Source organism: Coregonus lavaretus (assembly GCF_964263955.1).
Source record: "Coregonus lavaretus genome assembly, chromosome: 2".
Taxonomy (NCBI): Eukaryota; Metazoa; Chordata; class Actinopteri; order Salmoniformes; family Salmonidae; genus Coregonus; species Coregonus lavaretus.
Window position 1 is genome coordinate 47,329,309 of NC_139989.1, and position 22,304 is coordinate 47,351,612.

Genomic DNA, 22,304 nt, shown 5'->3' on the forward strand with positions numbered 1-22,304 from the left:
AACCCCACAATGTGCCGTTACAATGGACACATCTTCCTTGCATTATTATTTGCTAACTTGGCCGAAGCTTTCATCTTGGCTTTATGAGTTGTTGCACTAACCCACACACGGACAGGGCAAATGTTAGCTCCTCACAGTGCTTCGTAAACAATTGCAGACACACACACGCTCACGCTACAGGGAGGAACATGAAAACAGCACTAATAGGAAAAAGATGAGTGGACTCAGAGCCTGTGACGGGGAGAACACTTGGTGAGGAGCGAGGAGAGCAGGCAGGCAGGCCGCTGGACCTAACATTTTAGGCCTTGCTCTGTTGGAAGGGGAACAGCATGGGCTGTGATATAATTATTACAGTACGCCTCGCTATATGCAAAGCAAAAATTCTAGGATGCAAAGTAACAAGCAACCTTGAATTTCCAAGTTGGCATACCACTTGCTACCCACCCAGTAGGCTAGCCATCATCAAAAGGCCTTTCTAATATCTAGACACACCATATCACCACATTATTAGCCCACATGTTTAATAAAAGTTTCTGTCTACCTTTCTCAAAACGTATTTTTGTAAATTCTGGTTGGCACATGTGTAGTATTTGTTATTTCCTCTGTGATTACCTCCAGGGATAAAACAGTCTATTTTTATATGGTCCAGATTAATTTAGCCAACTTCAATTTCCACAATGCCTTTGTAGCCCACTGTATTTTCATTCAGATGTTCTTCTCAACAAACCACAAAGAGACCATGCAGTGTTTGATGTGTATTAGAGGGTATACTGTGGTTGTAATCAGTCCTGACCTGTTGATATTTTGAGCATTTTACGGTGAGTGCTGTGTTGGCTAGTAAAGGGAGACGCCTTGTGTGCGGTGGAGGAAAAAGTGTGTAATCCTGTTTATTTTCCTTTGGTTTGCGTGATGATAACAAAAAAAATGTGTGGTGTCCACGAATCACAGCGAACTGCCCCCACTTCAATGGGGGACCACAAGGTCCTTAGAACAACATTTTTGCTCTGAGGGAGAGCTTCAGAAGTTACAGCCCTTGTGTTAATGATGGGTCACTAGTGTTTCAATGAGCTGTTTGTTCAGATTTTTGGCGTTGGTTATGCATACAGGTACAAATCAACTCTGCATTCTTTGTCGTCCTGACGAGGTTTCACCCTCTGAGGACCAACCCTGGGCCACAACTGTCTACACAGAAGAGATACAGCCTCCCTCTGATTTAGGCCTGACGGCATGGTTGCCTCTACTCACAGTGTCTGCCTATGGAAATCCATCTCACTACTTTACACCCCTCTCTCATCCCTTCTTATTCTTTGTATATCTCCCTCACTCTATCATCACTCACTCTATCCTCTCACTGATGCATATCCAATAAGACAGAACAATATTTGGACAGGTGTTCTTTTTTATATGCATTATCTTCATAAGGTCTAGTGGACGGGTGCACCACGTCATTTCATTGCAGTTTCATAAGAAATTAACTGGCAACATACCCTGGTTCACTGTAGACCGCTATACTGTAGTCTGTACTGTACTGTATGTGTAATCCTTAACAATCAAAAACTGTTTAGCACAAATTTTCCTTTACTTTTAAACGTTATTTTTTCCTGTTTCAGACAACTGTGGAGGCCACATCTGGAAGACAGATGTAATCCCTGAGCATGTTCTCTCGCTCTCTTTCTCTCACTTGCTCACACATATTCACTCTCTCCTCTTTCTCGCTCTCTCCCCACTCTCTCTTTCTCGTTCCTTCCTCCCCCTCTTTTTGGGAAACATGAGAGCTGGACTAATTCTCTCTCTCTCCCTCCCACCCCCGGCGGACCACCCACATTTGGAAACGCCTAGCTGTTCCACAGGCAGAGTCTCCGTCAGCTTAGAGAGAGAGCGAGGGAGAGAAAGTTAGAGAGATGTAAAGATGGGTTTTGACTGATGGTTTTAACAGAGTATCAATTACATCAATGTCAAAACCATAACCTGCCCTTGCATAAGGAGAAAAGAGAGAAAGCTTTTGAGAGCAGTGCGTCAGTGTTTTCCAAAGTCAGAGGCACTTTCACTTAGGACTCCACACTCATCACCACTATCTATTATTAACTCCCTCTACAAGCTCTAGCAATTGTCATCAGCTAACACACACTGCTGCAGATGGTCCGTCTATAGTTGAGGTCTCCGTTGTCTATCATGTATCATGTGAAGATCTTTTTTCTAAGTAACCTATGCTCAACTCCTGATATAGTGCTTGAAATTTTTAGCAAATAAATGACAAAATTCAGTCTGAGGGAAATGTGTAATTGTGTGCTTTAAAAGTATAAACTGTGTGACATATACAGGACACAACAAATTGCCTTAGAAATTGTATTTTATTTACTTTAGTTAGCAGTAAGGTATTTGTTTTCAGTTGAGCTCAAATATTTTATGTTCAACTTCAATGTTTTGGTCAATGTCTCCACCAAGTGGATCATGTATGTAACTTCCCCTCTATTTGAAGTCCTTAGTTGGCCCTACCATACCTTCTATAATACTTGGTTTTGAAAATATGACCAGTCAAAATAGGCATGCCAGCAGTGAAACAACAAATATATTATAACAAGTATTGTGAGGACTTTACGTTGGTCAAATACAAGCCAATCGCACAATAAAACATAAGTGCAGAGAAATGACAAAGGGAAACTTCACAATGTTTCTACTTAATATTCACAATCTCCAGCACCACCCCAACATCAACATATGTGAAAATGGTGCGTTTCTATGTTTTGTAGTAAGAAAGATAAGTTTTTCCAATGACATCAGCGGTGTGCATCGTGTGATTTTGACTAATTATGAGTAGGCATTATCTACTAATTGGTTGATGATGTCATTGGAAAAACGTCTTTCGCTGTCTTTTTTACTACAAAACATAGAAACGCGCCATTTTCACATATGTTGATGTTGGCGTGGTGCTGGAGATGGTGAATATGAAGTTGAACAATTGTGAAATGACCCTTTAAGGTTAATAACTGGAGATATGTATCCCATTGACATTATTTGTTTTTCTCCGTCTTCAGGGTCTTCCTTCTCCCCACTTCAGTGGCTACTGAGCCCACAGTGGCCCCCAGCATCCGCCCAACGGGCCCACCTACAAACAGGCCAACGAAAGCCCCCAGCAGAGACTCCATCCTCAGCATCTTGGGCAGCCTCCTCAGCCACCCTGTCAACCCCTGCCACAGGGACGAGAGAAAGGAAGGAGAGGGGGAGGCAGGAGAAAGAGAGGTGATACCGTCGGTGTCTATGTTCAGGTTGTGCACACTCCGCTCTGCCTCCTCCCTAACTCTTGCCATCTCTTCATCGTCTATCTCTTGCTCTGGAGGTGAGGCTGAGGAGGGCACCTCTTCATCTAGCTCCTCTCCCCCTCCACCTCCCTCTCTTCTCTGGCGCACTATCTCTGCCTGCTTCTCTCTCACCCTGGCCTCAGCCTCCTGGTAGAGGGGGCAGCTGTAGAACTCCACCCCACTCACTTTTACAGTCTGTTCAACCTTCTCCAGCAGCTCTTCCACACTCTTCCTCTCATCCCTCTCTCCTCTACACCTCCTCTCCAGAGAGTGATAGCGGTCTCCACACATCACCACCAGCTCCAGTAGGTCTTTGCGTCTGGTGGCGATGTACTCGTCCAGCTGTTGTCCCAGAACCATCTGGTCTGTGTGGGTGAAGAGGACCAGGGTGTGTCCACTGACTGCAGTGGAGCCAAAGACCTTCTCGAGGGACTCCAGGGCCCGCAGCTCCATGTCAGCCGGCCGGTCCACAGGGACACACAGCAGGAAGGCATGAGGCCCTGGGGCCGACAGGGCCACGCAAGAGGAGACATGGTGCCTCACCTCCTCCGGGGGGCGCTCTGAGCAGAACCAGTCTTGGGCGACTACCACTGTTACCTGCACGCAAAAACAGAGTGTGTGAGGTTAGAACCTCTTGTTGACATTTAAGTAATTTGATCAGTGTGTAGGCTACTGTCCTTTTTAAAGAATTAACAAAGTATCTTACCCATCTCCCTGCAACGGTTCCTCTGTGCTTCTCACATTCCTGAGTGACAGCTGGCTCACTGGCAGTCTGGGTAAGGAAAGCCTGGCGGCCCAGTATGGTGTTTCCAGCTGCACCCTGTCCTGCTCTTGTCCGGCCCAGCAGAACCAGCCTCAGCTCTGCATTGGGACAAGGCGAGGAGATGGAGGGAGTGTTCTTAGAAAGGGAGGATTCAGTAGCCTGCACACATCACAAGCTTCTGTCATCTGATCTCTGCTTTCTTTTTCCGTTTACATTAGTACTGTTCAATAAGCAATGCCATTTGTATCTCTGAAAGTTCTGCCAAAATATATATTGTAACAATGGAGGCATTGTACATATTTTCCTGTGAGACAAAAAAATGAATAATCATAGAATCAACTCAATCACGAAACCCCCTGGGTGCACGTTTTGTTTTTTGCCCTATCATTTAACCTTTAACTAGGCAAGTCAGTTAAGAACAAATTCTTATTTACAATGAAGGCCTACCCCGGACAAACCCTCCCCTAACCCGGACGACGCTGGGCCAATTGTGCGCCTCCCTATGGGACTCCCGATCACGGCCGATTGTGATACAGCCCGGGATCGGAACCCGGGTCTGTAGTGACGCCTCTAGCACTGCGATGCAGTGACTTAAACCGCTGCGCCACTCGGGAGAAATAACCATCACATCATCAAGCTTTGATTATTTGAATAATCTGTGTAGTGTTAGGGCAAAAACCCAAAACGTGCCCCATGACCGAGTTTGGGAAACCCTGAGCTATAAAATGTAGCATACAATGTAAACACGTGTCATCTAATTCCAAAAGACAGACATCCGCTCAAGCGTAATGCGGAGACCTCCCTCACGTTCTAAAAACGGACAGGTCGTAAAGTGCGTTTGTGGAGAGTTAACAGTGCACAAGCGAGTATGAAGCAGTCATAAACAAACGCGAAGTCAAAGCCTACACTTCCTGAAACCTGCGTGAATAACTGGTAGGCTACATGTACCTGTTTGTGGCGGACCTGATGCCATCTCTTGCTTGTGCGATATTGCCAGATATTATTGCCCTATTTAGTATGCACCCTAGTCAACTTCCTCGTTCCTACTTCCTGACTCACTAGAAGAGGGATCGATCTGTGCCGTGTGCTTCTGCAGTCGTCAGGGCGTAGCCGTACAGTCAATGCTCTTCAAGAGTTTTTGTAGGGTATTTTGATGCAGTGACAAAAAAAAAGTCAAGTAGGCTGACTTCTTCAAATGCCAACAACATTAGAATCAATATGGTCAAGGCATACTTGCTCAAACTTCCAAAAATCTAATCTCCCGTGGGCAGGCAGATTCTGTGTGTAGACCGAGAATCTGCCAGAACTGAAGGGATGTGCATTATATTATGTCATGGGATCAGTGGCGGCTCCTGAAAAAATTCTCAGGAGGGGCAATTTTTCTGATGATTTAGGTGACCTACACACATTTAAAAAAAAGATATGTCCAGCAACAACATGAAGACAGGGGCAGCATATAAGTCAATACCAGAAGCATTTATTGACTGATCTCAAAAGTGTTGGCTTACCAGGGTTGGTGGAGCCCTCAGTTTCATCTTTGCCTCGCAAAGCTAACTCAAACACTCCGCAAAACTTCACACACTGGATTAGCCGGCTGAGGATGTGGCGGTTCTTGCTAATGTCGTAGTAAATATATTTGTTATAGTGAATATGGAATATGATATGTTGAGTAAAATGTTGTGCTAAGATCTATTTAGGTCAGGAGCTGGTTATAAGTTCTGTTCCTATCCAATAACAATGGACAAAAGGGTCCTATCTTGTCAGCCTTGTCAGCAGGTGGCCAAGGACAACACCCACGCCATAGGCCTCTCAGTTCTTCCAACTCACGAGTTCTTGCTCTGAGGACACACACACACACAAACACACACACACACACACACACACACATCATCACTGTTAAACACACACACACACACACACACATCATCACTGTTAAACACACACACACACACACACACAAAAATCCCCTCTCTTAGGCTGAACATTTGAAGACAGAGAACCCGACTCAGAGCCAATGCAACAGTGACAGTAGCCTGGAGGTGACCTCGCCCAACTCATCAGGACCAATCAGAAGATCAGAACTACTAGATTGAACCTACTTCATTTATTGCATAAAATGTCTGCACACAATGTTTCGGGGCTCTCTTCAGATAATAATAATAATAATAATAATAATAATATGCCATTTAGCAGACGCTTTTATCCAAAGCGACTTACAGTCATGCGTGCATACATTTTTGTGTATGGGTGGTCCCGGGGATCGAACCCACTACCTTGGCGTTACAAGCACCATGCTCTACCAGCTGAGCTACAGAAAGTGGATACTCATGGATGCGCATTGCAATTGTAAAATGTCAACACAATTGGAGACACCACGTCATTTTTGGAGACATGTTATTGACAGTAAACTATTGTAGATGCGACTGCTAACTAAATAAAACATTTTAGCTGGCTAGCTAATCATCTTAGCTAAATGTGGGGCAAACAATTCAGTTATTTACCGTTAATTTGAGGGATTGGGGTGAAAGAAATCGAGTTACATAGTGATACTTTACGATATACTGTATTGACAATATCGCAATATTTTAGCGCTAGTTGGCTGTACCTGCACCAAAACACCATTATTGTTCCTTCATAGCTTGTTCTCAATCTTTTCACATTGGGAGCCAATTAGTTTTCAGCACTTTTATTTCCATGACTGATCAAAACTCGTTCTCATGGCTTTCTGATCCCTCTGCAACAGACATATGGTGCGCAATAAAATCACAGTATCGAATCGCAATACGTATAGAATCATGAGACTCGCAATGCTGATGCATATATCTTATCGTGAGGTTCCTGGCAATTCCCAGGCCAAGTTCATTTGCCACAACAAATCTCTTCGCTAGCAAACGCGATGTCTTCTCCAAAACGACAATGTGTCTCCAGCAATGTTTACTTTTTTGACGTTCTATGGCATCTCCACTTTCCAAGCATATATGACCACATGTAATATTTTGGTAAGTGATGCAAATAGTGAACTATGTAGGGCCAGGATGTAAAATATATGTAGCTGCAGCAATTTCTCTTATCTGATATGGTAAGTAATGGGGCTTAATGTATAGCTCCCTAAGAGTTTGACGAACGGGTCCGTGAACGCGATTCCAGATATATTTACCTCTGAATAAACTGCCTTTATTACACCATATCCACATCCAGTAAACTTGTGATTATCAACACTAACCTCATCGTTGTGGCGGCGGACAGCTAGCCTGTATCCCTCGTCATCCAGTTGAGTGAGTCGCAATGTCTTTTTTCGTTCGTACCAATTTTTGGAAAATCCTCGGGTGTAGGACTTTCCGCCTTTAGTAGAAACCTGTTGAATTATTAAATTTGGTCTGGGAGGTCCTAATTGTTTCGTTGCCAATTTATCTTAATTTGTTCGCCGACAAAAAGGAACTTCTTTCAAAGACACAATCGAGTTGGACTGAAGCCTAGCCATTTTGATAGTAGTAGTGAATTGATTGAGGCTGCTACCTGGTCTTTTCTTAGTTACGTTCATTCGTGGTTACGTTATGTATGACGAAAGCGCGTAAGTGCAAGCCCACAGACACCCATAGAGAATGTATTGAAAGCTTTGAAATGTGAAAAAAATAGATTTTACATGACAGGCTATGAGAGACTTCTGGGCGATTTTCAACCTGACTGAAATCGCCCAAAAAACGGGCGGGGCCATTTGAAGCACGACTTTAGCCTGATTTGACATTTAGTGGCTGTCAGATCAGACGTGAACACTGATAACTGATGTTGCCGTGATATAATTTTTTATAAATTTATAAAAAAAATATATATATATATATATATTTTTTTTTTTTTAATAATTGATTAGAAAAAAAATCCCTTCCTTTTCCCGTTTGGCAGTGCGTCGCCCATATCGCCCTATTGAACAAGCCGTCCCTGCATGGGATACAACCGGAGGTACGTGATACTGCAGGGATCCGCGAAAATATAAATATTTGTATTGAAATGTTTTTATGAATATTGCTAGCAACAACAGAATATTAGATTAGTTTATGAATCACAATGACAGGGTTGCAGATGTAATTGCAGGGTACAGTGAAATTCTTAAGCTCCAACAGTGCAGTACACTCACTGGAGTGTCTGACATAGGCCTTGAAAAAGCACCTGCAAATAGGCTACCAGTGTGGAAGTGCCGCTGGCTTCTGGTAAGCTTTTTTGATTTGGACATAAATGTTTGACAACACATGGCTAACCTTTGTTTAACCAGTTAAACAGCTGCTCTTAACGAAAACGTGTTTGGAGTTACCTTACCAGCTAATAGGCTATGCTAGAGTTTACACTTCCTCTTCCAGATTACATGGGGATGTCAAAATAATGAAAAACGATTAACCAAATCTATTCATTTTAAAATGTTGATTACTTCTCCTTGCCATCATTCACCTGATGATAAGACAAGACATGATCTTTTTTGGGGTCTAATGTAGGATGGGGTCCCTGGAACGCCGGTTTGCCTGGGAGGGGGTACCTGGGCAAGAACAGGTTGAAGACCCGGTGTAATTTCGATACTGATTATTTGTCGCCACCTTCATATATACATAGTCATTGGTCGCCACAAATGGTTTGTTTACGTTTCTACCGTTGTGGCTAGATGGAGTAGGGCTACAGCTCCATCTAGTGGTCGAGTCGGGGACTACTGTTGTCAACGTAGCGTTGTAACTGAGCCCTTTTCCTAACGACTGATCACACCAACAGAGTTTTAGCGCAATAGGGTACGCAGCATCATCTGGATATGTGTGCAACAAAAGTTCAACGTTCACTTTCTGCAACCGTTTCTGTCAAGCCGTCTACCCCTACAGTTTGACGCATACGTTCGATAAATCCAATGTATGCACCACACAGAATGCACTGCAACTGACTCTTCAACGCAATGCTAAAAGTCAAACGCATCGTTCTATCGGAAATGAATGTACTTATGGTGTACCAAAATGCAATGACACTGTCGGTGTGATCGAGGCGTAACCGTGACCTCACTCTCCTAACCTGCTACATTATTTCACCTAGCCTGCTGCGTTAGTTATCCTAACCTGACACGTTAATTATCCTAACCAGCTATGTTAGTTCACTTAACCTGCTATGTAAACAAACCATCTGTGGCGACAAATCATCAGTATCACCAAACTTTCTCTCAATTTCTAACACATATGAACACAAAGTTAATCACGCAGCTGACTAAATTACGCTAGATTTTACTTCTCGGTTAACAAATGCCACCAAAAACCCAAAGCACGTCATTAGGGAAGGTTTTGCATTCCTCCCTGGGTGGGGCATAGAGGCATGTGGAAGCACGGAAATAGTGTTCTAGTTCTACTGTATTTGTAGAGAATAGCATATCATCCTCAATCTGACAAGGATCCTGAGATAAATGGTGAGACATTGAGAGTTCTTCAAGAGCACCTGCTGCAGTTCATGTACAATTAACTTTACTCACTTAAAAATAGCCATTTCAGTTGTAGGTATTGTTGGGTTCTATTTTTCTCATAATTGGATCTGTATGTGATGAATAGCTTAGAAGGAATGCATTAATGAGGAGCATAGGTTTGAACTGTACTGATATAAATTGTTTCACATAACAAGCTGTGATTCATGTAAGGAACGTTAGGGGGTAGGTCAGATAAGACTTGTATTTCTCACAGATACGAACACTGCCTCTTTGTTGTCTGTGAAACCGTCCTTGAACGTAGTACAGTGTAATGGTGTCTTTTGGGTGCTGACTCCACAGGTTGTTATGATAAACTTGTGCCTGGCAACAGTGTGCAACAAATGGAGCGCCGAGGAGTTGGGACCAACCCCTGCGCCAACGGATTGGCTGAGTAAAGTCTAAACCACACTCAGTCCTTTACTCTGATTGGCCAACAGAAGAGGTGGGAACTCTCTGTCAGAGTATTTGAGAAAGAACCTGTAAACAATGTTTTAGTTCTCTGTCTGCCCTGCGTGGTATTTCAGTGGACCCGTATATACGAACCTTCATACTTATACATACATTTTGCATATAATAAATTAAGCTTGGATTGAAGATCTCTTGATTCTTATTCCAATACCAGATTTGAATTACGCAATTTCTAACAGTATAACTGGCCTTAAAGGGTAAATTAATTTGATACACCAACGGTTTGCTACAATAAATATAACCCTTATTAATTAATTGGTTTGGGTAGGTGTCAGAACAACAGCTGTAGTTGAAATAAGGTGGTGGTACATACCAGTCATGTAAGTCTGCTATGCTTAGTCTGCATGTTGACACTGTCATTTTTATTGTCAACATTTCCATACTGTATACTCAGAGGAATTAATGTATTAATGAAAATGTGGCTTACAGCTTTGTGCTTCAAAAGCTGCAAATACCACAACAGTAGTTTGATTGCAGTTGCCTGAAAATGTTTCTATCGTATACAAATTTCATTCTACAATCAAAATCTAAACCTTAATACACAGTAAAATAGCATATATACAAAAGAGCAAGTCATTATGTAATTAACTGGTAAAACAAACATGAGCAGTTGTCAAATATATTATTTTCATGGTATGTTGATGGAAGAGGAACAATGGTGGATTTGGGCCCCGGCTTGTCCTTTTGAGTAAAAACTAGCCTCTGGAGATACTGTATACACACAGAAAACACACACGCCCGCACACATTCACACACGCACAAGAACATACAGTTAAATCTGAAGACACTAACAGACATGCCAGAGGGAAAGATAAGAGTGGTCATTAAAATAGGCTTCAGTAAAAAAGAAAAAGAAAAGTAACAACAAATTTAAAAATACATTTAAAAAAACATGTTGAAACTATTAATGTCCACGTTTTCCAATGCCTTGCGGCATAAATAATAGTCTGCATCCCAAGCCAGGCTTCTATAATGGGCACTCTCACTCCAAACGTTTTACTTCATGGCGAGGACACTCAGTAGATGGGAAAGGAATGTTTCTGTGGTCTTCACAGCCCAGGCATGATGTAGGCAATGTTGTCCAAGGTGTTGGACTGAAAGAGACATAAAAGAAGGAGAGACATTTTACAGGCTGGCCTTATGCAACACACTTGCTGTCACACAAAGTGCTGTCACTACAGCCACATATTATTACTCTATACAGCCCAAGTGGGAGATTAAACCTTTCAGAACAACATTTCTGATAGATGGCAAGGTGTGAGTGATTTACCAAGACGTTGCGGGGACACCCGTTGAGCTGGGGGATCTGTGCTGTGAGGCAGGTCAGGGGTCCCAGGGCACACAAGATGGAGTCCAGCAGTACAGAGAGACTGCCTGACACCGCCACCATCCCCTGAGTGAGATGAGAGCAGAGGCAGTTAGTCTAGTGGTCACACACACAAATCTTTGTTCAGTCTTTACTCATATGAACGTGATAATGAGACATTTCTGTTGTAGGTGAAGAGAGTAAGGTTGGACACAACAGCTGGTCCCATGTAGCTCAGTTGGTAGAGCATGGCGCTTGCAACACCAGGGTTGTGGGTTCGCTTCCCACGGTGGGCCAGTATGAAAATGTATGCACTCACTAACTGTAAGTCGCTCTGGATAAGAGCGTTTGCTAAATGACAAAAACAAAACAAAAAACCCCCCAGCTAAGTTAAAAGATACAGGGAATAAGTGGTTGGTGTGTGTGTAACCGGTGTAAAATGGCTAGCTAGTTAGCGGTGCGCGCTAGTGGCATTTCAATCGGTGACGTCACTCGCTCTGAGACCTTGAAGTAGTTGTTTCCCTTGCTCTGCAAGGGCCGCGGCTTTTGTGGAGCGACGGGTAACGGTGCTTCGAGGGTGACTGTTGTCGATGTGTGCAGAGAGTCCCTGGTTCGAGCCCAGGTAGGGGCGAGGAGAGGGACGGAAGCAAAACTGTTACATGTGTACCTCTGTCTCCTGTAACCGGTGGCCGATGAGGGACAGGGACTCTCCCAATAGCTGCAGGTGGGCGGCCGCATCAATTGGGTCGACGTCAGGGACCCGTGCTGGTGACAGGGACACACCCACAGACGCCCGGCTGGGGGACACCAGCCCTGCTCCCAGCCCCATGCCCTTCATAGAGCCTGAGACACACACAAATACAACACACGCAGTGACCAACTGACCATGAGTGTCCAGTGGGCTACTGAGAGAGATAAAGCAGCATAGAGAAGGGACAGGACTACTGATTGACTTGTAATCACTGTCAAAGTTGATAGAGCTGCAAGGCCAATGTGGCTGCAGATGGGCTCTTACCTTTGCTTTTGACTCCATCTGTGGAGCTCTTGCGTTTGACTGTAGTGGCCTCAGCTTTGTTCTGCTTGTGCTGCAGGTACTGAGCTTTCTGCTTCCAAACCTGTGTGTATATAGAAGCAATTTAGGCCATTGACCATGACTCATAGCATAGTGCTGGCGCGCCATTCTTAAATTGATTTCAAATGTTTATCAGAATTATCAATCAAATCTCTTCTTAAATTGATAATTTCAAGTGAAACTTACCAGTTTATCTTTTTCTGGGAGCTGTTTCCACACCTCTGCCAACCTTTTGCTCAGCTCCCCAAACACTGCAAAAACATTAAAGTCTTTCTCTAGGTTTTGTATAACATATGTACCACAATTATTAATAGTTCCAATGTAATTATAAAAATGGAATAACTCTCCCCACCTAGTCCCGGCTGCTCTGCATTGATGTTGACCCTGTACTCTTTACAGAACACCTGGTACGCTGTTGTGTTCTTCTTCTTCGGCTGAGAGAGAAAGGACAAGCAGGAGATGAGCAGACTATATGCAGTTGAAGTCGGAAGTTTACATACACTTAGGTTGGAGTCATTAAAACTTGTTTTTCAACCACTCCATACATTTCTTGTTAACAAACTATAGCTTTGGCAAGTCATTTAGGACATCTACTTTGTGCATGTCACAAGTAATTTTTCCAACAATTGTTTACAGATAGATTATTTCACTTATAATTCACTGTATCACAATTCCAGTGGGTCAGAAGTTTACATACACTAAGTTGACTGTGCCTTTAAACAGCGTGGATAATTCCAGAAAATGATCTCACGGCTTTAGAAATGTCTGATAGGCTAATTGACATAATTTGAGTCAATTGGAGGTGTACCTGTGGATGTATTTCAAAGCCTACCTTCAAACTCAGTGCCTCTTTGTTTGACATCATGGGAAAATCAAAAGAAATCAGCCAAGACCTCAGAAAAATAATTGTAGACCTCCACAAGTCTGGTTCATCCTTGGGAGCAATTTCCAAACGCCTGAAGGTACCACGTTCATCTGTACAAACAATAGTACGCAAGTATAAACACCATGGGACCACGCAGCCGTCATACCGCTCAGGAAGGAGACGCGTTCTGTCTCCTAGAGATGAACGTACTTTGGTGCGAAAAGTGCAAATCAATCCCAGAACAACAGCAAAGGACCTTGTGAAGATGCTGGAGGAAACAGGTACAAAAGTATCTATATCCACAGTAAAAAGAGTCCTATATCGACGTAACCTGAAAGGCCGCTCAGCAAGGAAGAAGCAACTACTCCAAAACCGCCATAAAAAGCCAGACTACGGTTTGCAACTGCACATGGGGACAAAGATCGTACTTTTTGGAGAAATGTCCTCTGGTCTGATTAAACAAAAACATAACTTTTTGGCCATAACGACCATCGTTATGTTTGGAGGAAAAAGGGGGTACTTGCAAGCCGAAAAACACCATCCCAACCGTGAAGTACGGGGGTGGCAGCATCATGCTGTGGGGGTGTGTTGCTGCAGTGGGGGTGCTTTGCTGCAGGAGGGACTGGTGCGCTTCACAAAATAGATGGTATCAGGAGGAAGGAAAATTATGTGGATATATTGAAGCAACATCTCAAGACATCAGTCAGGAAGTTAAAGCTTGGTTGCAAATGGGTCTTCCAAATGGACAACGACCCCAAGCATACTTCCAAAGTTGTGGCAAAATGGCTTAAGGACAACAAAGTCAAGGTATTGGAGTGGCCATCACAAAGCCCTGACCCCAATCCTATAGAAAATGTGTGGGCAGAACTGAAAAAGCATGTGCGAGCAACGAGGCCTACAAACCTAACTCAGTTACACCAGCTCTGTCAGGAGGAATGGTCCAAAATTCACCCAACTTATTGTGGGAAGCTTGTGGAAGGCTACCCGAAACGTTTGACCCAAGTTAAACAATTTAAAGGCAATGCTACCAAATACTAATTGAGTGTATGTAAAGTTCTGACCCACTGGGAATGTGATGAAAGAAATAAAAGCTGAAATAAATCATTCTCTCTACACTCCAGCCACATGAGGTCTAGCATTGTCTTGCATTAGGAGGAACCCAGGGCCAACCGCACCAGCATATAGACTCACAAGGGGTCTGAGGATCTCATCTCGGTACCTAATGGCAGTCAGGCTACCTCTGGCGAGCACATGGAGGGCTGTGCAGCCCCCCAAAGAAATGCCACCCCACACCATGACTGACCCACCGCCAAACCGGTCATGCTGGAGGATGTTGCAGGCAGCAGAACGTTCTCCACGGCGTCTCCAGACTGTCACGTCTGTCACATGTGCTCAGTGTGAACCTGCTTTCATCTGTGAAGAGCACAGGGCGCCAGTGGCGAATTTGCCAATCTTGGTGTTCTCTGGCAAATGCCAAACGTCCTGCACGGTGTTGGGCTGTAAGCACAACCCCCACCTGTGGACGTCAGGCCCTCATACCACCCTCATGGAGTCTGTTTCTGACCGTTTGAGCAGACACATGCACATTTGTGGCCTGCTGGAGGTCATTTTGCAGGGCTCTGGCAGTGCTCCTCCTGCTCCTCCTTGCACAAAGGCGGAGGTAGCAGTCCTGCTGCTGGGTTGTTGCCCTCCTACGGCCTCCTCCACGTCTCCTGATGTACTGGCCTGTCTCCTGGTAGCGCCTCCATGCTCTGGACACTACGCTGACAGACACAGCAAACCTTCTTGCCACAGCTCGCATTGATGTGCCATCCTGGATGAGCTGCACTACCTGAGCCACTTGTGTGGGTTGTAGACTCCGTCTCCTGCTACCACTAGAGTGAAAGCACCGCCAGCATTCAAAAGTGACCAAAACATCAGCCAGGAAGCATAGGAACTGAGAAGTGGTCTGTGGTCACCACCTGCAAAACCAGTCCTTTATTGGGGGTGTCTTGCTAATTGCCTATAATTTCCAACTGTTGTCTATTCCATTTGCACAACAGCATGTGAAATTTATTGTCGATCAGTGTTGCTTCCTAAGTGGACAGTTTGATTTCACAGAAGTGTGATTGACTTGGAGTTACATTGTGTTGTTTATGTGTTCCCTTTATTTATTTGAGCAGTGTATATATATATATATATATATATATATAAGCATTTCGCTACACCCGCAATAACATCTGCTAAATATGTGTATGTGACCAATAACATTTGATTTGATATATACACTGTACAAAATGCAGGAAACACTGTCTAAAAGCCTAAACTACCAATCTGTTTTGGTTCTTACCTTCTCTTTCTCCTGCTTTTCCTTTTCCCTCTCCTCCTTCTTTTTCTTCTTCTCCATCATTGCTACTTCATTACTTTGATGATGGTGAGTAAGGATGGGAGTAGGGATGGGGGCCCCCATGGCATACATTCCACCAGCTGCAGTGTGATTGGCTGAGCCATGGGTATGGGTGTGGCTTCTCGATGAGTCTCCTGGAGAAAGCATCCAAGGAGCATGTATTAGAATGCATAATGAAAGTAACTGTTCAAGTAACCAATGTTAAACATCTTTCTGCAATAGGACTAAGGCAGACTAGAGGCAGCGTTCCAAAAGTTTCTCATCACCTCCTGATCCTTTGCTGTGCTTCTTCTCTCTCCCGCCTTTGTCTTTCTCCCTGTCCTTCTCTTTCTCCTTTTTCTTCTTGCTTTTCTTGCTCTTCTTCTTTTTCTTTGACAGATGCTTGTACGAGTCGTCTATCACCAGCTCTCCTGCCTCCAGTTCGCCCCCTGAGGAGGAGCTGTCTCCCCCCATACCCCCGCCGTAGTGCCCTGACACACAAGAGAGAGAGGACATAGGGTTCATGCAGGAATCAATACAAATACAGGAAAAGTGGTTAAGTGCACATGCAAATGTGTGTTTCTAATAATGTCTCATAGCGATAAATCTATGCCTAATGTTGCCAAAGGCACTCTTACCCTCCACCTCCACTTCTTTCCCCACAACAGGCAGTGGATCTCGGCTCTGCTGCATCTTCTTGGGGACTTTAGAGAGCTGCTTCCGGTCTCTGTCCTTCTCCTTTTTTATCCCTCCTTTTGAGGATGAGGAGGAGTGGGGAGGGAAGGGGAAGCCCTCTCCTTCGGCCTTCTCTTTAGGCGAGAGCATGAGCTTCATCCTCAGCCCATCCGGCTCGCGTAGGTTCAGGAGATCTCCTTTAGGGGTACCGGTACCGCCATGGAACAGAGACGACGACTTGGAGGAGGAGGAGGAGTGCTTTTTGGAAGAGGAGGATGAGGACATAGGGCGGGAATGAGAGGAGTGGCTGCCTTTGCTTCCTCCGGTGCTCCCATCACGTTTGCGGTCTTTGGAGGAGTGGGAGGAAGAGAAGGAGGGGTAGGAGGGCTTCTTGTGCAGGTGTGGACTCGGGTCTGAGCCGGTGGCCATAGGGGAGGTGATGGCCTGTAGGAGCCCCATGGCTGTGTCTGTGGGATGGGAGGAAGACGAGGAGGACAGGGAAGGGGAGTGGTCCGACGACTTTCGCTTCTTCTTGTGGGGAGGTGCACCTGAGCCTTGCTGGTCTGGTAAAGAACATAGTGAAGGGAGAGTGAGAACAGTAATGAATCTGTTCAGCGTAAAATTCACACAAATAATTCAATATTTTTTATTGACAGAGCAGAATTCCTTCCTCCCTTACCTCTGTAATAGTAGTCTTCACTGTGCTTTTTCTTCTTCTTGTGGGAGTCCCCTCCCAATAAGAAAAGTTCAGAGTCCTAAACAGAAAAATACAGGATTTGACTAAATTTACAACCAACAGAAACTACATGGCACTACATTTTGAAGCCAGTGTTCTGGTGTTACCTTGGGCCGTTTCTTGGAGGACTTGCGGACCTGCGCAGCAATCTCCTCCTCCTCTCTGAGCAGGTCCTTATATGACCTCCTCTTCTCTCTCTGACTGCGACCAGCCACAAGGCCCACTTCCCCTTCCATCCCTACCTCTGAGAAAGAGAGTTGTAATGCACAATGGGAACTTCAGGCATTGCACGACAATTGGAATGATGATGACTTTTAATAACTAAATTATTGACCAATTTCTTCAAAAGAACATAAGAGGCACAAGAGGAAAGAACTGGCACAAATTACCAACTACTCCTTTCTTCTTGATCTCCTCAAAAGCCATGATCTCTCTTTTCTTCTCAACCCGCTTGCTCGTCTCTCTGTGTCAGGGTGTCACTAACATTAGGAAGATATTAGAACACAGTCATAAGGATATGGAGGAAACATCAGCCACTGACTCAGCCAATATAACACGGACATGTGACTTGGAGCAGTTTCACTGCAAAATACAGGATATTTACATTTCACTGTGACTTAATAGATGTCATAAATAAGAGACTGAGACAACAATAAAGAAGTATTTGTACACCAAATTGATCAAACTGAGTAAGCCCCGTCAAAAAGCAAGAGCTGCCTTGTTACAACTCGCCACCATATATGGGTGATGAGATGGGACATTCAATTGCTGTAATTGCTGTCTCTCAAAGTTTGGATAACCGTCTACACTGATAAATGGCATGTTTGAGCCTATAGTAATAATAGATACATTACAAAACTGAAGTGTGTTTAGGTAATTGAAGGATACATTCCCGCCTACTTTCGAAAAAATACACAAACACACCCCCTTTCATTAGCTGAGAGTCCTTAACTCCCAACATTTGAAACCCCTTCTAACTCGTATTGCTGATTATGTGCTGGGTTATTCGGAAGGTACTGCAATAGCAGTCCGTGGCTTCTGGTGCAGCTAGGCCTATGTCGGTCTAAATCGAGAAAGAAAGTCATTTTCAAGCATCTGGTTCATACATTCTTTTTTAGCATGCTGAGGTGAGAACATGTGCATTTTACTGTCGCAAAGAGAGAAGAAATGTACAATTATATGTAATTTTACTACCTCTCCGGATTCACCAATTTACGCGGTTCCAGTCGCCATCTTTGATACCAGTCAACAACGACGCATGTCGGCAGAGGGAGGGACTTGACTGGGATGTAGCGAATCAGAACAATGAAATTGTGTACGTTATTGTAGTGCACAATGCCAATTGCCTGGAAATATACACTGCTTCTATTGATTTGAAGATATTGTAATGTGACCAATATGTAACAATTATTTTCCATTTACTAATTCTATGAATGGGATAATGACAAAACTGCATTAACTGACAATGCATATTGATGTTACACCAAGTCTACAAAGACACCCTCTTTTTCTTATAAAGCAGAGGCAACAAATATTTTCAAACATATTTTATTCATCCATTAACTCAGATTGTTACAACAATGACCATGATTAATTTTTTACAGTAAACATTAATGTACAACACATGCAAGGCAACATTTAAAAAAGGCAGTGACACAAATATGATGTTGAGAGGGAGACCAACACAACAGTCAAAGGTAATGAGTTCATAAATATATTTTTTATTTACTTTATCACAGTAGTATGCCCATTACCCCCGCGGTAAACAGGAGAATGTATCCACAAAGAGAGCACCCTCTACCTATCCCCCAAATTCTGCTTCTGTAGACTGAGTGACGTGAAGCTGGCCAGCAAGTCAGTTACCTCATCAACCTGAAACAGAAGAGAAGCCATAATTGTCACCTGTGAAGGCTCATTCATGCTTGTACCAAGTAATAAGAATGATACCAATTGGTTGTGTTACCATTTGGTTCAATGCCAAAAAATAGGTGTGTGTGAGAGGGAGAGCGAGTTAAACATAAATGTGTCTTACCTGTTCTTTGGTGCGTGTGTGCTGCAGCTGTGATGAGATATGGTCCAATCTCTCTCTGGCCTCACTCTGTCCCATCACATTCAGGTACTCCCTCAGCATCTGAATGATCTACAGAGCCATGGAGAGAGAGAATTTCAGACTGCACCAAATAAACGTTGGTATACTAATGTTTACATAGTGCTGTTGTAATAACCCCTTATTACCTGTGTGACCTCCCCTCTTAGAGTTTCTATACTCCTTGAGTCTCCTTCCTGCAGGATGTTGAGTTTGGAGCGTGCCAGGTGCAGGGGGGTCCTTCCTGCTCGGTCTAGGGCATCCACACGTGCTCCTGAACAGAAACACAACATTAACAAGTTACCCTCAGCTGGTGTACAGTATGTATGTCCATGTGTGTTCATACATACTGTATGGCTTCTCACCTCCTCTCAGCAATGTGGTGATTACAGGCACGTGGTTGGTACAGGCCGCTGCAGAGACAGGTGCAGAAGTGGAAAGATTGTGGAATATATACATTTTTCAGTCATGGAAAAGTAAAATCAAAATACATTTTTCATCTTTTACTTTTCTGCCATCGGGACCTAAAGTAGCAATGTTGTACACCACTGAACTAAATGCTATACTTTCTGTGCCATGTGTTGTTCTTACCCAGATGGAGAGGGGTGTTCCCAAGGCCATCCCGCTGGTTAGGGTCAGCACCGTAGCTCAGAAGAAGTTGCACTGCAAAGCCAGAAAGAAGGGGACGAGTTAATAATTTGTTCACAGTAATGCTAATGTGATTATTATCAGTTCATAACAATGTCATTACTATGTTGAGTAACAAATCATGAGTCCCTTGCACTTCTCACTTTGACTTACCGATGCTCTCGTTGCCGTTACAGGAGGAGAAGTGGAGGGCTGTTCTTCCTTTGTCATCTGCTGCACAAGGGTCTATGTCTTCTTGAAGAAGCCTGCGCACTGGATAAATAAGAGACAGAAACTTTAAACACCTGAAAGGGATGCCATATACAGTTGAAGTCGGAAGTTTACATACACTTAGGTTGGAGTCATTAAAACTTGTTTTTCAACCACTCCACACATTTCTTGTTAACAAACTATCGTTTTGGCAAGTCGGTTAGGACATCTACTTTGTGCATGACACAAGTAATTTTTCCAACAATTGTTTACAGATAGATTATTTCACTTATAATTCACTGTATCACAATTCCAGTGGGTCAGAAGTTTACATACACTAAGTTGACTGTGCCTTTAAACAGCTTGGAAAATTCCAGAAAATGATGTCATGGCTTTAGAAGCTTCTGATAGGCTAATTGACATAATTTTAGTCAATTGGAGGTATACCTGTGGCTGTATTTCGAGACCTACCTTCAAACTCAGTGCCTCTTTGCTTGACATCATGGGAAAAAATAAATCAGCCAAGCCCTCAGAAAAAAAATTATGTGGATATATTGAAGCAACATCTCAAGACATATGGTCAGGAAGTTAAAGCATGGTCGCAAATGGGTCTTCCAAATGGACAATGACCCCAAGCATACTTCCAAAGTTGTGGCAAAATGACTTAAGGACAATAAAGTCAAGGTATTGGAGTGGCCATCACAAAGCCCTGACCTCAATCCTATAGAACATTTGTGGGCAGAACTGAAAAAGCGTGTGCGAGCAAGGAGGCCTACAAACCTGACTAAGTTACACCAGCTCTGTCAGGAGGAATGGGCCAAAATTCACACAACTTATTGTGGGAAGCTTGTGGAAGGCTACCCGAAACGTTTGAGCCAAGTTAAACGATTTAAATGCAATGCTACCAAATACTAATTGAGTGTATTTAACCTTCTGACCCACTGGGAATGTGATGAAAGAAATAAAAGCTGAAATAAATCATTCTCTCTACTATTATTCTGACATTTCACATTCTTAAAAAAAAGTGGTGATCCTAACTGACCTAAGACAATGAATTTTTACTAGGATTAAATGCCAGGAATTGTGAAAAACTGAGTTTAAATGTATTTGGCTAAGGTGTATGTAAACTTCTGACTTCAACTGTATTACTTAGTCTTGTTGAGACTCACAATAGACATGTTCCAATAGTTATCTTCAGTGCCTACCTGTATCAATGTCGTTGCCATTGGCAGCCTCTCGAAACCTCTTCACCGCTAGAGAGAATGAACAAACATGCCAAAGGTGAGGTAAACAACAGGTATAATGCTAAACTCTAAGCGTTGAGTGTGGAAATGCCTATCACCGTCTGATGTATTAGGCTAGTATAATGCATACTGATGATACTGTTGTCAAAGTTCAGGAGCCATAGGCAAAAGCCTTGCATGACATCCCAGTCCCACCGCAACATTCAGACAGCTTTACACTATTCACACCTCATGATTGGGTTTGGAATTCACAGTCAACTCTCTCCATCAACACAAACACATTTTTCAATTTTGAGTGTGTGGAATTTCTGTACCATAAATATCTTTTCCAATGGGCCCCACATTTCGCCGGGCTCTCACTTGTCGCCTCGCTCTACACCCTGTCACCTTCCCGGGTTTGCTGCACGCGCCACCCGCCCCTGATCCAACTCGACTGGGTTCCCATAGCAAGTGGAGGTACCGAAGTTCTTGCTCAGCGGTCTGTCCTGTACGACTCAATCTCACGGTGTCCTCCCCAAATCCAGTTATCCCAAATCCCTCAGCAACACCTCCATCCATCCTCTCATCATTTCTCTTTAGTTCACCCTCTTTCTCCTCCGTTTCTCTTGGTCCAGTCTCCACCGTGTATTCACCCTCGGAGCTTGAACGTTCATCGTCAGAAGCTGTTGCAACAATTGGACTCCACCCGTCCATGTTCACCGACTCATATGGAAGATGTATTTTGCCGTTCTCTCTTCAAATTGATCCTCGTTCGCAAGCCAGTACTAGGAGCTACGAAAATAGTCATTTATGTTGATGAACTGCCTTAGAACTTTGAATACGTCGTTTAGTTCCTCCGTTGCCATCGCTGGCACCAGGACATCAATACAGAAACTATTCTACACACATTTACCATTGTGGCTCATATGTTCATGCCTTGAATTCAATATGCGCCCCTGTCACAAGAGCCAAAATGTCTCCTGTTTCATATTTTCAATTCTCATGGAGAACAAGCAGTAAAAGGCGCTCCTATTGTACAGAGGAAAGTTGAGAAGGGCTATGACCAATCAGAGACAACGTTGTTCGTTCACTCGAAACAAAGCACCCACCCCCGTGCAAAAGAAGCCAAT

At 43.7% G+C, this 22,304-nt stretch overlaps 3 protein-coding genes across 4 annotated transcripts; all 3 read right to left on the reverse strand.

Moving 5' to 3' along the window:
- Window positions 1-2,262: 2,262 nt before the first annotated feature.
- LOC311146451 (GTPase IMAP family member 9-like) lies at window positions 2,263-5,375 on the reverse strand. 2 transcript variants are annotated; one of them, XR_014614681.1, is made up of 4 exons: window positions 5,011-5,375; window positions 4,006-4,160; window positions 2,925-3,896; window positions 2,263-2,737 (listed from the first exon to the last, which is right to left on the reverse strand). XR_014614681.1 is itself a non-coding variant. In XM_084182956.1 (3 exons), exons 1-3 carry the CDS (start codon window positions 5,033-5,035, stop codon window positions 3,012-3,014), a joined length of 1,065 nt encoding a protein of 354 aa, XP_084039082.1. In that variant the 5' UTR covers window positions 5,036-5,192; the 3' UTR covers window positions 2,263-3,011. The 2 variants fall into 2 exon arrangements, 1 of the variants encoding a protein (XP_084039082.1); XM_084182956.1 differs by having other exon boundaries at window positions 2,263-3,896; window positions 5,011-5,192.
- A 4,969-nt stretch (window positions 5,376-10,344) lies between these two features.
- On the reverse strand, window positions 10,345-18,291 carry LOC311150447 (HMG domain-containing protein 4-like). Its single transcript, XM_084187946.1, has 13 exons — window positions 18,223-18,291; window positions 17,418-17,507; window positions 17,136-17,272; window positions 16,972-17,047; window positions 16,256-16,855; window positions 15,905-16,108; window positions 15,582-15,772; window positions 12,740-12,821; window positions 12,574-12,638; window positions 12,331-12,430; window positions 11,983-12,158; window positions 11,280-11,402; window positions 10,345-11,103 (listed from the first exon to the last, which is right to left on the reverse strand). Exons 2-13 carry the CDS (start codon window positions 17,452-17,454, stop codon window positions 11,059-11,061), a joined length of 1,836 nt encoding a protein of 611 aa, XP_084044072.1. The 5' UTR covers window positions 17,455-17,507; window positions 18,223-18,291; the 3' UTR covers window positions 10,345-11,058.
- Window positions 18,292-18,560: 269 nt separating this feature from the next.
- Window positions 18,561-22,135, reverse strand: LOC311137739 (ankyrin repeat domain-containing protein 54-like). The gene is made up of 8 exons (XM_084172308.1): window positions 21,510-22,135; window positions 21,157-21,204; window positions 19,916-20,014; window positions 19,706-19,777; window positions 19,480-19,527; window positions 19,264-19,388; window positions 19,061-19,168; window positions 18,561-18,900 (listed from the first exon to the last, which is right to left on the reverse strand). Exons 1-8 carry the CDS (start codon window positions 21,886-21,888, stop codon window positions 18,826-18,828), a joined length of 954 nt encoding a protein of 317 aa, XP_084028434.1. The 5' UTR covers window positions 21,889-22,135; the 3' UTR covers window positions 18,561-18,825.
- Window positions 22,136-22,304: the final 169 nt, after the last annotated feature.

What these genes read in the sequence shown, in the direction of transcription:
- LOC311146451 (XM_084182956.1), bottom strand. Translation starts at nt 5,035, where the DNA reads ATGGCATCAGGTCCGCCACAAACAG. An exon ending in ATCAGGTCCGCCACAAACAG is followed by an intron (nt 4,161 to 5,010) that starts GTACATGTAGCC and finishes GTCCCAATGCAG; the next exon opens with AGCTGAGGCTGGTTCTGCTG. An exon ending in GAACCGTTGCAGGGAGATGG is followed by an intron (nt 3,897 to 4,005) that starts GTAAGATACTTT and finishes TTTTGCGTGCAG; the next exon opens with GTAACAGTGGTAGTCGCCCA.
- LOC311150447 (XM_084187946.1), bottom strand. Translation starts at nt 17,454, where the DNA reads ATGGCTTTTGAGGAGATCAAGAAGAAAGGAGTAGTTG. An exon ending in GAAAGAAGTGGAGGTGGAGG is followed by an intron (nt 16,109 to 16,255) that starts GTAAGAGTGCCT and finishes CTTGTGTGTCAG; the next exon opens with GGCACTACGGCGGGGGTATG. An exon ending in ACCGGTTACAGGAGACAGAG is followed by an intron (nt 11,403 to 11,982) that starts GTACACATGTAA and finishes CATCTCACTCAG; the next exon opens with GGGATGGTGGCGGTGTCAGG.
- LOC311137739 (XM_084172308.1), bottom strand. Translation starts at nt 21,888, where the DNA reads ATGGACGGGTGGAGTCCAATTGTTGCAACAGCTTCTGACGATGAACGT. An exon ending in TGGCAACGACATTGATACAG is followed by an intron (nt 20,015 to 21,156) that starts GTAGGCACTGAA and finishes TTATTTATCCAG; the next exon opens with TGCGCAGGCTTCTTCAAGAA. An exon ending in GAACACCCCTCTCCATCTGG is followed by an intron (nt 19,528 to 19,705) that starts GTAAGAACAACA and finishes CTGTCTCTGCAG; the next exon opens with CGGCCTGTACCAACCACGTG.